Here is a 14518-nt window from a genome sequence, read left to right as displayed (position 1 = left end):
CTGTCCCCGACTACCCTGATGCCCGGCTCTGCCCCCCTCCCCCAGCACCTCCCAGAACCCGGCCCTCCCTCTGCTGATGCTGACAGCTTTCTTCCTGTACTGCCCCCCTCCCCTGCCCCAGTACCCAGTGAGCCAGGGCGGCTGGCCTTCAATGTCGTCTCCTCCACCGTGACCCAGCTGAGCTGGGCTGAGCCCGCGGAGACCAACGGTGAAATCACAGCCTATGAGGTCTGCTACGGCTTGGTCAACGAGGACAACCGTAAGGACCTGGACCCCTCCAACCCCACCCCCCACCCCTGGGGACGGCAGGAAGGGGAGGGGACAAAGAGCAGGAGGGAAGTTATGGCATCCCTGTGGTCCGCCCCCACGGTTGCGTGAGGCATCATCAGGTTTGCGGTCAGGTTTGGGTTTGTCATGTCCCAAGGCCAAACGCAGAAGCACACAGGGCAGGTGGGGATGGGAGGCATGAGACAGATGTACAGTGAGGTCAAACGATCAGGGGTGCCTTCCCATACAGGGAACCAGGGTGCCTCATTTTCACACGGTTCCCTTGGGGCCAAAGAAGAGTTGCCAGATTTAGCAAATAGAGGATACCCTGAGTTTCAGATAAACAATTTTTTTAGTCCAACTTATGTAACATTTTACTTGGCCACATCATTATTTCCTCCCAGGCCTGGAAGGGAGGGGAGGGTAGGGAACCGCACCAATTGCCAAGACGAGACAGTGAGGGGAATCAGTTCCACAACCACCTGGTGCAGGGACCTCCTCCTTGTGCCCTCGCTTCTCCTTGGTCCATCCCAGGGACGGGGAGCTCACCATCTCATACGACCTCTGGGCCTTAACGTGGGTCAGGCTCAGCACTCTGGCGTAGCCCAGTAGGGCGGAGAGCCGAGAGATTATTCCAGACATCAGATTTGTTGCTCTTTAGCAGCCAAGCAGACCACACACAGCATCACCAGCTGCGTCCCACCTTTGGTGCATCCTGGGTTTCTAACCCACCCATGACCATTATTACAGAGACACTGTTATGCCTCTAATCCCAGGAGTGATATGTATCCTGTCAAAAGCTCATTTCTGATTATTTCAGCCATGGCTTCAGCCTGCTGAGGTCTCTGCTGTGTCCTGGAATGCACCAGATGGCCCACCTGGCCGAAGGCATCAGGACTTTGGCGGGTGCCCCTCTCCCCCTCTCCCTCTAGCTGACAGGGATGTGAGGGGTGGGCCAAGAAATAGTGCCCACCTTGGCAGCTAGAGACCTCCCCCGGGCTGAGAGGCCTCCACCAACCATTTCTTTTTAAGCACAGTTGCTTGCTAGGGGCCAACACCAAGCTTATGAGGTATCATTTTCCAGAAGCCTCCTTTGGGCTACTTTGGAGACGGGGACCTTTTCTGGCTTCCAGTCTTTTGTGTCTTCTCTGGTTTCCCAGAAGCCTTCCAGCAGGGCAGACCCCTTCATTTTTTTTTTTTTTTTTTTTAAGATTTTGTGTATTTATTTGACAGAGAAAGAGCGAGGGAGGGAACACAAGCAGGGGGAGTAGGGGAAAGAGAAGCAGGCTTCCCATTGAGCAGGGAGCCCGATGCGGGGCTTGATCCCAGGACCCCGGGATCAGGGCCTAAGCTGAAGGCAGACGCCTAACAACTGAGCCACCCAGGCACCCCACGGCAGACCCCTTCTTGTTGGGCCTGGGCCTAAACCCGGAACTTGCGCTGAGCTGCGGGGGTCACGTCCTCCTTTCTCCCAGGGCTGTGTGTCCACCCTTCTAGGTGTTCATGGGTTAGGGTAAGGGGACCCCATGGCAGCTGTGGTGGGTGTTGGGCCATCTCTGCCCTCAGCACCTGGGGTTTGGCGGTGGGCAATGAGGCACAGGCGCCCTCACCGCCAGAATGTGTATCCGGTGGAGGCACCCTGGACACAGGGCCATCGCAGCGCCAATCAGTAGAGGTGACATCGAAGCCACCTTGAGTCTTGTCCTCACTCTGCCACTTAAGGATGAGCCCTTCAGAGAGTCGGTGACACTTCTTGAAACCAGTCTTGCCCAGGTTCTCAGGGCCTGGCGTGACCCGGGATTCCCGCAGCTGCTTGCTCCCGGCCTTGTTTCCTGTGCTCTCTCTGGGAAGTAAAGAGCCCACACAGGGGGGCTGCTGCATCAGAGCAGGGCTAGGCCAGGCAGGAAGCTAGAATGACCCATCTGAGGCGCTCTCCCTGCCCCAGGACCCATCGGGCCCATGAAGAAGGTATTGGTGGACAGTCCCAAGAAGCGGATGCTGCTCATTGAGAACCTTCGGGAGTCCCAGCCATACCGCTACACGGTGAAGGCGCGCAATGGGGCAGGCTGGGGCCCGGAGCGGGAGGCCATCATCAACCTGGCCACCCAGCCCAAGCGACCCATGTCCAGTGAGTGGGGGTGGGGAGCAGAGGAGGGGGGCAGGCAGGACAGAGGCTGGGAGGGCAGGGCTGGGGCCCTGGTTCACCCCTCCCATTCCTGCAGTCCCCATCATCCCGGACATCCCCATTGTGGACGCCCAGTGCGGGGAAGACTATGAAAGCTTCCTCATGTACAGCGATGACGTTCTACGCTCCCCTACTGGCAGCCAGAGGCCTAGCGTCTCCGATGACACTGGTGAGTGGGTCTGGGATCCATGACAGGAAGTCCTGGGGAGGAGGTGGGACTGTCACTGGTGTCCAGAGAAAGCAAAGGGGCCAGTGACCACCGGGCATAGAGAGCAAAACCAGAAGCCCCTCTCGGTTCCACATGGGTATCGGCAGAGCCTGCCATTTGGCGGGTGCCACTCTGGCGTGGGGTACAGAGGGGACAAAGCCAGCGTGGCCCACAGGCAGTTGTGTACACATCTGTGTATAAGCACAGGCCAATAGACTTGCTTAGGAGCAGAGGCACACAGGGTCGGCCAGCCCACACACACGGGCCCATGTGGGAACACAGCCTCGCACCTGGAAGGCTGTACCGTGGACTTGGGTCATTCAGGCCACCTCCCAGGGACAAGGCCATGTGGGAGGTGGCAAGCATGGCCCCCTGCCCTGCCCTCCCCCCTGACTCCCCGAAGTGTGGTATAAAGGGCTCTCAGCTGGCCCCCCTGGCACTCAGTGTGAGCGCGGCTCTGCTGTGGGCCATCAGATGAACTACTCAGTCTCTCTGTGCCGGTGCTCTGATCTGTAGAGCAGGACCCCAGTCAGACCATGCCAGGAGTCACAGTCCTCTGGAGTCCTACTCTCTTCCATCCTTGCCCTGGCAGGGTTGAGCTTGGGCTTAAGGAACCCAAGCCCAAAGGTTATGGGGATTTTGAGGCTGTGAGAAAGCACAGCAGGTATGAATCAGGTGCCCAAACTCAGGGCCTAACTCTACCTGGGACGCACTCTGTGGCTTCTGGAACTGTCCCTGGGAGGCAGGCAGGGGAGAGGTTACTCTCTCCAGTCCACAGATAAGGGGACAGAGCTGACAGAGCCAGCGCCACCCCGGGGGGTGCGTCTTGCCTCACCAGCCGCAGCCCCGGCTGCCCCGGCTGCCCCGGCTCCCACGGAAGGGCTCCTCTTCCGCCTCAGGGGCCGAGGGTCCCGGCCATCGCCTGCTGCGCGACCACCCGCGCCCCTCCCGCACACTCGGATTCCGGAGAGCCCGAGGACCGGCTCACGTCGCTGGTCTCCGCCCCGCCGCGCCCCCTCCCGCAGCCGCCTGCAGCCGCCGGCGGTGCCAACGCGGCCCTTCGTTGTTCCCAAGGCGGCGGCTGGAAGTTCGAGCCCCTGCTGGGGGAGGAGCTGGACCTGCGGCGCATCACGTGGCGGCTGCCCCCGGAGCTCATCCCGCGCCTGTCGGCCAGCAGCGGGCGCTCCTCCGACGGCGAGCCGCCCGGCGGCCCCACCGACGACCGCGCGGAGGCGGGCACGGGCGGGGAGGGTGGCGGCCTAGCCCGTGGCGCCACACCCAGGCCTCCTGGAGGTGACGGGCTTGCCCTGCCTGCCCCGACCCCGCACCCAGCTAGGCTCGTTGGCTGCCTGGGCCCGGCCCGAGCCCCCTGTGGCCAGGCTGCCCAGGAAGGCTCCCCGCTGGCCTGGGAAGGTGCCACTGTGCCAGGACGACCCCCAGGGCAGGCATTTGGCTGTCCTCAAAGCAGGACTGCCTGCAGGAGTGTACAACTTCAGAAGTCTGTTGTGTCTAGGGGACAGGCTGTAGTACCCTCAGAGGCCTGAAGGGACCCAGGGCAGACATTTGCCACACACGCCCCCACCAAGGCAGGGCTAACTGCAAGGTCTCAGCGACCCTCAGACTATCCACACCGGCATCCTGAGCACCAGAACATGGGCTGCAGAAGCCTGTGTGGCCCTTGGGACCCCACCAGGAACACAGACCTTCTGTCCCTGGTGGCCAAGGAAGGCTGGGTTTCTTTATGCCACCACCCCCCCATAGGTAATCCTAGGAATTCCCAGGGCGACAGCCTGCCCCACCGGGCTCTGGGTCGGTACAGTTCTGTCTCCGTGACCCTGCTCTCCTTCTGCAGAGCACCTGGTGAACGGGCGGATGGAGTTTGCCTTCCCGGGCAGTGCCAACTCCCTGCACAGGATGACTGTGGCCAACACTGCCTACGGCACCCACCTGAGCCCACACCTGTCCCACCGGGTGCTGAGTACCTCCTCCACCCTCACGCGTGACTACCACTCGCTGACCCGCACAGAGCACTCCCACTCCGCCACGCTGCCCAGAGACTACTCTACCCTCTCCTCCGTCTCCTCCCACAGTGAGTGTCTGCCACCAGCCCTGCGTCTCCCCCGGACCCGTCCTCTCTTCCAGCTCCAGCAGGCTCGGGGTTCTGTTCCCGCCGCCCGTCGTCCAACATACCCTTCCCTCGCGCTCACTCTTGTTTTGTCCTGCCGCAGGCCTCCCTCCCATCTGGGAAGAGGGGAGGAGCAGGCTTCCGCTGTCCTGGGCCCTGGGCCCCCTGAGTCGGGCTCAGATGAAGGGGTTCCCTCCCTCTGGGGACTCACGGGACACTATAATCCTGGCTGGGCAGCCAGCAGCGCCCTTCCGGGACCCAGGTAGTACAGGGGTGGCCATCCCGTGTCTCCACAGCTGTCCTGCTCCATCTGTCATCCATCTGGTCATTGCAGCTGAGCCCAGACCCAGCATCTCACCCTCCATTCCATCCCCATCAGTGCTGATGCCTCATTCAGCCTCTGTCCTTCCAGGGGCGCTGGGCTGGGGGAGGAGAGGCGCCAGGCCAGTGGGGGAGGGCCATCTCACGATGCTCACCCTCGAGCCCACAGCCACTCTGAGATGGGCAGGAGGGGCTGGGTGGCCTGGCCAGGGTGTGGCAGGGTGAGCGAGCTGGCAGGCCAGTGCTGAGCAGAGACCTGACAGCTCAGGAAGGTCAGGGGACAGAGGTCCCGCCACAAACTGACTGTGGCCTCCCGTCTTCAGACCCCCGCTTGGCTGCCGGTGTGCCCAACACACCCACCCGCCTGGTGTTCTCGGCCCTGGGACCCACATCTCTGAAAGTGAGCTGGCAGGAGCCACAGTGCGAGCAGGTTCTGCAGGGTTACAGCGTGGAGTACCAGCTGCTGAGCGGCGGTGAGGCACAGCTGTTGTTGGCGGGCTGCGGGGATGATGTCTTGCCGGGGATGATGTCTTGCCGGGCTCGGCTCAGGGTCGGGACACTCAGGAGCATCCGGCTGGATAGGAATCCCTCCAAGTCCCTCAAACGCTAATGATCCCCACCAGACTTTCGGAGAGAGTCTCTCTCTTCCATGCTCCTCACTGCCCTTCATGGCCTCCTCTCTCCAGAGTTCTTATCCACCTCCCTGGGCCTCTCTCCAGGTTATTCCCTCTGCTAGATTTTGCCTAACAAGGCTTCACTGGCCTAGGGGACCTAGAGCCTCTGCTGGCATGGGAGGTGGGAAGTGGGGCTTCCCTGGAAGACAAAATCACGGCAGCATGATGGGCTGGGGCCCATCAACAGCCAAAACATAGTGGAATTTTAGACGGCACTCATCCCTTGTATAGTGTACAACCTAAACAACCAACCATACCATACCAGGCTGATCCCACCTGCCCCCAAACCACAGCTAATCCTGGGTGAGTGATGACTAGATCTTGGCAGCAGCCTAGGGAAGGTGTGGGATCAGGCCGGGGGTGGGAATAATACTGCTCCCCTGTCTCCCACCCTACCCGCAGGAGAGCTATATCACCTAAACATCCCCAACCCCAGCCAGACGTCAGTGGTGGTGGAAGACCTTCTGCCCAACCATTCCTATGTGTTCCGTGTGCGGGCCCAGAGCCAGGAAGGTTGGGGCCCAGAGCGCGAGGGTGTCATCACCATTGAGTCACAGGTGCACCCCCAGAGTCCACTCTGCCCCCTGCCAGGTGAGCTGCCTCCCCACCGTGTGGCTGCCCCCATGAGGTCTCCTATGGACACAGACACTGACATCCTTGCTCTGCTATGTCCAGGCTCCACCTTCACTTTGAGCACACCTAGTGCCCCGGGCCCACTGGTGTTTACTGCCCTGAGCCCAGACTCGCTGCAGTTGAGCTGGGAGCGGCCACGCAGGCCCGATGGGAATATCCTTGGCTACCTGGTGACCTGCGAGATGGCCCACGGAGGAGGTGCTGCCTGCCCCCAGGTCAGGGGTGGCCAGGGGAGGGATGGAGAGAGAGCTGCAGAGGCTTAAGTCATCTTCCCTGTCCAGAGCCAGCCACCACGTTCCTGGTGGATGGTGACAGCCCTGAGAGCCGGCTGACCGTGCCAGGCCTCAGCGAGAACGTGCCCTATAAGTTCAAGGTGCAGGCCAAGACCACCGAAGGTTACGGGCCAGAGCGTGAGGGCATCATCACCATTGAGTCCCAGGATGGAGGTAGAGTGCCTCAGCCCTTCTTAGCCCCTGCCCTTTCTCTGGCCACCTCTTCTCTTGGCCTCATCTCTGCCTGGCCCATCTGCCCATGCCAGGCCCTTTCCCACAACTGGGCAGCCATGCTGGGCTCTTCCAACACTCACTGCCAGGCGAGTACAGTGGCATCACCACCACCCACACCAGTACCACCGAGCCCTTCCTACTGGGTAAGTTACTGGGCAGGGGATCCAGCTCTCTTTGCGGGGAAGTGGGAGATACAGAGCTCACAGAGCAGGAGAGGCAGGGCCCCAGGCAGAGTCCTTCAGTGCGTCCTCCCCTGCAGATGGACTGAGCCTAGGGACCCAACGCCTGGAAGCAGGTGGCTCCCTTACCCGCCACGTGACCCAGGAGTTTGTGAGCCGGACGCTGACCACCAGTGGAACGCTCAGCACCCAGGTGGACCAACAGTTCTTCCAGACCTGAGCCCCCCAACCCTTACCCACCTGTGTGCGGGAACCTGGGCCCCCACCCCACCTCCTATCCCTGGCTCTGGCTTGGCTCCTCCACCCGTGGACCCCTCGCGGCCCAGCACACCCAAATGCTGACCACAGGGCCAGTGCCTCTGGCTACGGAGGACAGAAGGTGTCCTCTGGGAGGAATAAAGGGTGCAGAGGTCCCAGTAGGCCCTTCTGGCAGCAATGCCCCTACCCCAGGCCCAAGCCCATTTGCACGTAACCAAAGAGCTGGAACCAGCATGACAAGGCCCCTGCTTTGTTCCACGCTTAATAAAAGATTTTGCTACCGATTGGCCCTGCCCAGTCCGTTCTCGCAGGGAATGCCTGCACAGCGCGGGGGGAGCGCTTCTGACAGGGCTCCTTGGATACCCAAGCACACGCCCACCTCTAGAGGCAGGCAGGCGGGTCAGTGGTGGGAGGCACAAATTTATTGAGCACCCAGATGCAGAGGGCAGGCGGCCGGGGCCTGGCGCTTTGTGCCTTGCTGCCTGGCAGGCCCCATGCCCACCGGGTGCCGTCCCCGGGGAATGCCTCACCAGCGCAGCACCTTGGCGCCATCGGCTGCCTGAGAGAGGTAGAAGGTGGCGGTGCCAGCATACTGCTCCTGCGGGAGAGGCAGGTGGGGGTCTCAGCACGGCATGGCCCTGGGAACCCACCCCTCCTACCCCTGCGTGCTGGTGCCCGCCCACCTGTATGTGCTGCATGGCTTGGGAGGTGGAGGAAGCCTCCAGCAAGGTCACAGTGCAGCCGCCAAAGCCACCGCCAGTCATGCGGCTGCCGTAAACCCCGGGTGCAGACAGCGCAGCCTCGACGAGCTGATCCAGCTCAGGACAGCTCACCTCATAGTCATCTCTGCGGAGAGGACGGAGGACAGGGAGGGCCTAGCACAGCCCCGTCCCAGGGCTTAGCCTCACCCTGGGCTATTTGGGCACTCCAGGGTCCTCACCTGAGCGAGTGGTGGCTCTCCACCATGAGGCGGCCAAAGGCTCGGTAGTCCCCACGGCTCAGGGCGGCCGCCGCCTGGGCCGTGCGCCGAATCTCACCGACCACGTGCCGTGCACGCCGGAAGCCTTCCTTGCTCACCAGGTCTCTGCCAGCTGGGGAGGGAATGGGGTCAGCGGACCTGCCACCCACCACCTCTGGGCCCCTACCGATGTGGGGATTGGGGCGCCAGGCGGTGGCCTGGGGGTGGGAGGCTGGGGAAGGGCTGAGAGTTGGGAGACCTCATTCGGACAAAGTTGTGCCCAGAACCTTGTGTTGGTGACTCAGGTTCGGAGCCTCCCCGGCCCCCAACTATAAAATGTTACGGGGGGTTGGGGCCTGGGTGGCTCAGTGGGTTAAAGCCTCTGCCTTTGGCTCAGGTCATGATCCCAGAGTTCTGGGATCGAGCCCCGCATCAGGCTCTCTGTTCAGCAGGGAGCCTGCTTCCTCCTCTCTCTCTGCCTGCCTCTCTGCCTACTTGTGATCTCCGTCTGTCAAATAAATAAATAAAATCTTAAAAAAAAAATCACTTGGGGTGCAGCAAACATTGAGAGAACCCACAGAGAGCCCCCCCTCCCAGCAGGGGGCCTGGTACACAGTGGGTGCTCAGTAAACAGCAGGAGAAGCCCCAGACCCTTGATGCTTCCAAGGTGAGGGGCAACACACGGCTGCCTCCCGGAGCCCACGGTAGTGCAAGCGGGAGAAGTCCTCCTGCTGCCGTTCACGCTGGAGCACCAGTGGAGCCTCCACTGGAGAGGCTGGGGCCCCAGAGCCGGGGTGCAGCCCAGGCACACATCAAGCCACAGGGCACACTGGCATCGGACTGTCCTCCCCAGTTCATGCCGAGGTGGGGAGAGCCAGCCGATTCGGTAGGGGCAGCTCTGAATGCCAGAGGCTTTGCTGCTGAATTGAGGGCCACGGCGGTTCGGGAGCAGGCAAGGGTTTGGCGTTGAAGTAGGTGACCAAAGCGACCACCTTGGGCAGAGAGCCCGAGCTGGGAGACCCAGGCACCAGGAGCTGCTAAATACTCAGAAAGCCATGGTGTGGGGGGGAGGAAGGCATGGAAGGGACAGAGATGGGAGAGGAGAATGGGAGGGGGACATAAGGACACAGAGGAGACCGAGGTCTCACATAGGAGTGACAAGGGTGAGAAATAACCAGCAAGGGGAAGTCAGCAGGGGAAGCCTCTCGGGGAGGAAGGATACAGAGCTCCACTGGGAATCAGGTGGAGGCTCCAGAACCAGAGGTGGAAATGGGGGGAGGCTCCAGCCGGGGGAGCAACGGACTACAGGCCCCAATCCCAGGTGGCAGCGGCAGCGGCTGAGAGGACTGAGAAGTGAACATAGACAACAAAATGGGCCATAAGCATTAAGTCTCCCACCAAGACGGCACAGGAAAGAGGTTCAATTTTCAAAGAGAAGAGAACTGGCCGTGTTTCCAAGCAGGAGAGGAGCCAGGCAGGGCACAGGAACGAGGCAAAGGAGGCCTTTCCACACAGGACTCTGGAGAAGGCAGGGCAGCATTGCGGTCCCCAGGGAGGGAAGACCCCCCCCCCCCCGGCCACACACACACACGAGTGGTGGGGAAGGTGTGCAGTGGAGAGGAGGGACGCCCAAAGTGTTCCAGCATGAAAACCTCCATCAAGGTCGCCTTCAATGAGCAGACGGGGCAGTTCTGAATGGGACAGTTCACCAAGGAGAAGGACAAGACAGTCCCACAGGGCTGGCCAGCATCCCGGCAATGGGCACCTGCACCCTGCCAGGGAGGGCGCGGTTCCCGAGGCCAGCAGCCTGGCCCGCAGCGGAGTACAGACTGGGGGCTGAGCTGCCCGATTCGAGACTCAGCACTGCCTCATCCAAAACACGCAGAGTAGTAACAGCCTCTGCTCCACAGGGTACGGCAGAACAAGGGGATATTGACCTGAGCTTCAAACTATCAAATATACTATCTTCCCGGCCACATGTACCAGGAACCTTTCAGATACGTGCACCTTTGGACTTTGCAATCCTACTCCTCTGAATCCAATCCTAAGAAAATACCGAGAACACGGAGACACTTGTGTATGAAACTGATCGTCACAGCGTCATGTGCAATCGTCGGCAAATGGTCATGTTACAGCACACCTGCGCGCTGAACTTGTCTATAGCTTTCACAGGCCCTGCTGATGACGTGCCTCTGCCGGCCCAGGTAAGGGTTCTCAGATAACGTTAGAAAAAGAGAAACAGGGCGCCTGGATGGCTCAGTCGTTAAGTGTCTGCCTTTGGCTCAGATCATGATCCTGGGATCCTAGGATCAAGACCCGCATTGGGCTCTCTGCTCAGCAAGGAGCCTGCGCCCCCTGCCCCTCTGCCTGCCTCTCTGCCTACTTATGATCTGTCAAATAAATAAATAAAATCTTAAAAAAAAAAAAAAAGGAGAAAACAATATGAAGATTTCAAGCAGCCCTGCTGAGGTTGGAGGGTCTACAAGGTTGGGGGAGCAGGCAGAGTGCAGCGGAGGTCCCTGGAGATGAGGGGTACATGGCAGGGTCAAGGCTACACGGAGGGCCTGGCAGCCCCGCAGGGCCCCCAGCCAGCTCTCACCCTCTAGCTCCTCCAGCCGCACCTCCCGAAGGCTCTCCTTGCCCAGCGCACGGGCCACCTCTTCACACTGCTGCCGCCGCAGCGGATACTCGCTGGAGCCCAGGGAGTGGCGGACATTGGAGTTGGTGATGAGCACGGCCAGCTTGGGTTCTGACAGCGGCACCAGGCTTGTCTCCAGGGACCTGGCATTGAGTTGGAGTGAGGAAGAGGACAAGCCCGAGGGTCCATGTGCCACACCAGCCAGGGGGCCATGCTCCACCCAGAAGCTCCAGATGATGGTGGGGGGGTACAAGGCAAGCCCCTGACCTGCAGTCAATGAGCAGCGCGTGGCCTTTCTGCCCCAGCAGTGCGATGAGCTGGTCCATGATGCCACAGGGCACCCCTGCGAAGCTGTGCTCGGCCCGCTGACACACCTGAGCCCGGGCAGCTATGGACCCCGAGTCTGTGGCACAGGGTGACATGGGGAGGCTGGGGCCCAGGAGGGGGTGTGTGGGGTGGGAGCCATGGGAGTTCCAGTGACACTCCAGGGAGGTTCCCCACCCCCTTCCCGAAGCCACAGCAGAGGGGAGCTCTGACAAGCAGAGGAGGGCTGGATCGGGGGCTGGGGTCTAGGAAGTACCTGGGCAGAGCTGCTGCAGGAAGGTGTACGTGGCCACTTCCAGGGACGCGGAGCTGGACAGCCCACCCCCCAGGGGCACAGAGCTGACCACCACTGCGCTGAAGCCAGGGAGGGGAGCAGCTGGAAAGAACAGGTGGTGGTGAGATGGGCCATCTGGGAGGACAGGCCCGCAAAGGGCATGTATTTTGGCATGAAGGGAGGCGACAGCCTGAAAGCTGCTTCCAGGGATAGGTCTCAATTGTCAGAGGCCACCTTGGGCCCAGCACCCTTCATCCTACCCTCCTAAGGTAAGCTACTTAACCAGCAGCTGAGGTACCTGGCACACAGTCTTCCTAGCTCTCCTCCTGGTTTAGGGCTCTGGAGGCCAACGGGCTAGGGGTTTGAATCCTGGCTCCTCCCATTATCTAATGGGCAGTTCAGGGAAAGTTCTGGAACCTCTCTGGGCATCAGTCTCATCATCTGTACAATGGGGATACTCTCCTCCTGCAAGCTACCCGGGGGTGGACTAGATGAGCTAAGGAGCTTTGTAGCTGAGAGGTGGTGCTCCTAGCACTAGTGTGAACTTGACCCTGGCCTCAGCCCCATACCTGGGTAGTGCTGAATCACTCCCTTGACATAGTTGGCCCAGCGGGGGGTTCCGGGCTCCAGTGACCGCTGGGCTGTGGGCAGCGGAAACTGCAGCCTCCGGGGTTCATCAGCATCCTCCGAGGTGGTGAGGAGGGAGACAAGGCCATCCGCCCGGGGGCTGCCCACCAGCACAGTCACAAGCTCCAGCGCCTGGCGGGAGAGACAGGGAGTATGTAAAGCTTCTGCCTGCTGACCAGTGAAGGAGGCTCCCTCCCCTACTAAAGCTCTGAAGAATGAGAGGTTTCAGTCCCTTGGAGGCTCAACAGGAAAGGAATGGGGGGTGTTTCGGGGAAGAACCAGAGTGCTGAGTTGGCCCTGGGGGCTTGGGTCCTGCCTCTGTGTCTTCAGAGGTAGGGCAGGTGCAGCAGACGTGCAGTCCTGGACTCTGCCCTGAACACCGGCTCCCAGCTATGGGGCGAGGGGGAGGAGAGCTCGGAAGGCAAAGAGAGTCAGAGGCGCTCCAGCTGATGCCTCGCCGTCGCGGAGTGGTCTCAGGTGCGCGGAACCCACTCACTTGCCAAGCTGCACCAGGTGGAAAGGGCCCCAGCTCTAATCGCTGCCCCAGGAAGAACCAGCTCTGTGACCTTGAGCAAATCACTAGCCCTCTCTGGGCCTCAGTTTCCTCCTCTGTAAACTGAAGCGGCTGGGCCGGGAGCTCTAGGACTAGCTTCCTCAAGTCTGCAGTCGGGGTCCCTGGAAGACAGTGCCCGAAGCGTCCCCTTCCGCATGCTCCGTCGGGGCCCAAGTTGAGGTGGCTCCCAGATTGATGGCGAGGATCGTCAGTCTACAGAGGGCAGGCTAGAGCGACGAGGCGTCGGCACACCCCCTCCTAGCTTACTTCCTCGCGGATCCCCCGCTTCCTCCCTTCCCACGTGGGAAATACCCCATCCCCGGGTCTCTCCCATGTGCTCGTCCCCCAAACTCCGGAGAGGATGGCTAAAGTTCGGTGCGGCCGCCCAACATCCACGCAGGGACTAGGCACCTCCCCGCGCGCCGCAGGCCTGCCCTGCCTCGGGGGAGGCTCGGGGCTCCCCTCCCGACCCCTCACCATGGGCAGCACCAGGCCCTGGTTGTAGTCCGTGTGCTCCCCGATCAGGTTGACCCGGCCGGGCGCCGACACCGCCAGCTCGGGCTCGGCCCCGAACTCCTCCCGGAAAGCTCTGCGGGCCTCGTCCAGCAGCTCCGCAGCCTGGGGCTGTCTCGAAGCGGCCATGACGCCTGCCCTGCAGCGAGGCCGGGTCGGCGCGGGATGCTCGGGGCGGAGCGGCGGGCGCGGGGGCGGTGCGCATTCCTGTACGCGCCCCCCGCCCCCACCCGGGGCTCCTCCCGCCCCCGCCGAGCCCGCCCCGCTCCGCCCCGCCTTCCGCCCCCAGCCACCTGCTGGGCGCGCTCGGCCGCGTCCCCCCCCCCGACGCCCCCACTGGGAAGGCGGCGGACTTTGCGAAAGACCGGCGGGTGCCCAGTAGAGCGGTTTTGCCTGGACTGGAAGATCTGGGCTGCCCTTCCCCGACCCTGGCGCCGCGTTCTGTGCTCCCCACACCGGCCGGTCCGTCCACCCACAGCCTGAGCTGGGGAGCCCGCGTCCAGCGGACCTGAGTTTCCCAAAGGGCTCTCCTAGGTCCTAGAGTCCTGCCTCTGTGCGAGGGCGTCAGACCCTGATCATGAGTCTCCGAAAGGGGCCTAGCACGCGGTGTAAATTGAGATCAAGAAAGCCAAGTTTGGGGACACCTGAGTGGCTCAGTTGGTTAAGTGGCTGCCTTTGGCTCAGGTCATGATCCCAGCGTCCTGGGATCGAGTCCCTCATCGGGTTCCTTGCTCAGCAGGGAACCTGCTTCTCCTTCTGCCTCTGCTGCCATTCTGCCTGCCTGTGCTCTCTCTCTCTCTCTCTGACAAATAAATAAATAAATAAAATCTTAAAAAAAAAAAAGAGAGAGAGAACAAAGTGAAGGAAAACATTTATTAAAAAAAAAAAAAAAAAAAAAAAAGCCAAGTTTGGTGGTGACCAGGGAGTCTCTTTCTACAGGCCCCTTTTCTAGACTGGCCCCGCCGGGATAGCTGTTAGCAGTGGAAGACTGAAGGAGGGTGGCAGTGGCCAGCCTCTCCCGGAAGGACGGACGGCAGCAGCCCCCCTGGGGCGGGATTGTTGGCCTCAGCAGGTGCTTCCTCAGTCCTGAGCCTGGGATGCGGAGGCTGACACTCGCCACTTCCTCTTTCACCAGCCTGCATCCTGAACCTTTAAGCGGGTCCCATCCCCCACCTGGACACGGGTCCCCGGTTGCTCCGATATGAAGCCTCGGGGCAGAAACGCTGAAATGTTAGCAGCCTGTTTGGGACGAGAGTGGGGGCTTTGCGGAGAGTT

At 61.3% G+C, this 14518-nt stretch overlaps 2 protein-coding genes across 8 annotated transcripts in view; one reads left to right on the top strand and one right to left on the bottom strand.

Annotated features, from left to right (window-relative positions):
- ITGB4 (integrin subunit beta 4) overlaps positions 1-7638 on the top strand; it is a 29873-nt gene extending 22235 nt beyond the window's left edge. For 2 of the 7 annotated variants that reach the window (XM_047707143.1, XM_047707144.1), the window contains exons 30-41: positions 122-259; positions 2213-2395; positions 2490-2621; positions 3735-3953; positions 4513-4749; positions 4889-5047; positions 5430-5579; positions 6183-6371; positions 6456-6611; positions 6695-6859; positions 6952-7062; positions 7179-7638. In XM_047707143.1, coding sequence (XP_047563099.1) covers positions 122-259; positions 2213-2395; positions 2490-2621; positions 3735-3953; positions 4513-4749; positions 4889-5047; positions 5430-5579; positions 6183-6371; positions 6456-6611; positions 6695-6859; positions 6952-7062; positions 7179-7318 — 1979 coding nt within the window. In that variant the 3' untranslated portion in view covers positions 7319-7638. The remainder of the gene's footprint in view (positions 1-121; positions 260-2212; positions 2396-2489; positions 2622-3734; positions 3954-4512; positions 4750-4888; positions 5048-5429; positions 5580-6182; positions 6372-6455; positions 6612-6694; positions 6860-6951; positions 7063-7178) is intronic. The other 5 variants (XM_047707147.1, XM_047707146.1, XM_047707149.1 and 2 more) reach the window with 3 other exon arrangements.
- A 118-nt stretch (positions 7639-7756) lies between these two features.
- Positions 7757-13430, bottom strand: GALK1 (galactokinase 1). Its single transcript, XM_047707150.1, has 8 exons — positions 13208-13430; positions 12120-12309; positions 11533-11652; positions 11220-11355; positions 10914-11095; positions 8297-8447; positions 8040-8202; positions 7757-7954 (listed from the first exon to the last, which is right to left on the bottom strand). The coding sequence occupies exons 1-8, from the start codon at positions 13370-13372 to the stop codon at positions 7883-7885; spliced, it is 1179 nt and encodes a 392-aa protein (XP_047563106.1). The 5' UTR covers positions 13373-13430; the 3' UTR covers positions 7757-7882.
- Positions 13431-14518: the final 1088 nt, after the last annotated feature.

The sequence above is a fragment of the Lutra lutra genome, chromosome 16 (assembly GCF_902655055.1).
Source record: "Lutra lutra chromosome 16, mLutLut1.2, whole genome shotgun sequence".
In the NCBI taxonomy this organism is placed as follows: Eukaryota; Metazoa; Chordata; class Mammalia; order Carnivora; family Mustelidae; genus Lutra; species Lutra lutra.
This window is presented reverse-complemented; position numbering and strand designations above follow the sequence as displayed.

What these genes read in the sequence shown, in the direction of transcription:
- GALK1 (XM_047707150.1), bottom strand. Translation starts at nt 13,372, where the DNA reads ATGGCCGCTTCGAGACAGCCCCAGGCTGCGGAGCTGCTGGACGAGGCC. An exon ending in GCGCTGCTCATTGACTGCAG is followed by an intron (nt 11,096 to 11,219) that starts GTCAGGGGCTTG and finishes ACTCAATGCCAG; the next exon opens with GTCCCTGGAGACAAGCCTGG. An exon ending in AAGCCATGCAGCACATACAG is followed by an intron (nt 7,955 to 8,039) that starts GTGGGCGGGCAC and finishes CCTCTCCCGCAG; the next exon opens with GAGCAGTATGCTGGCACCGC.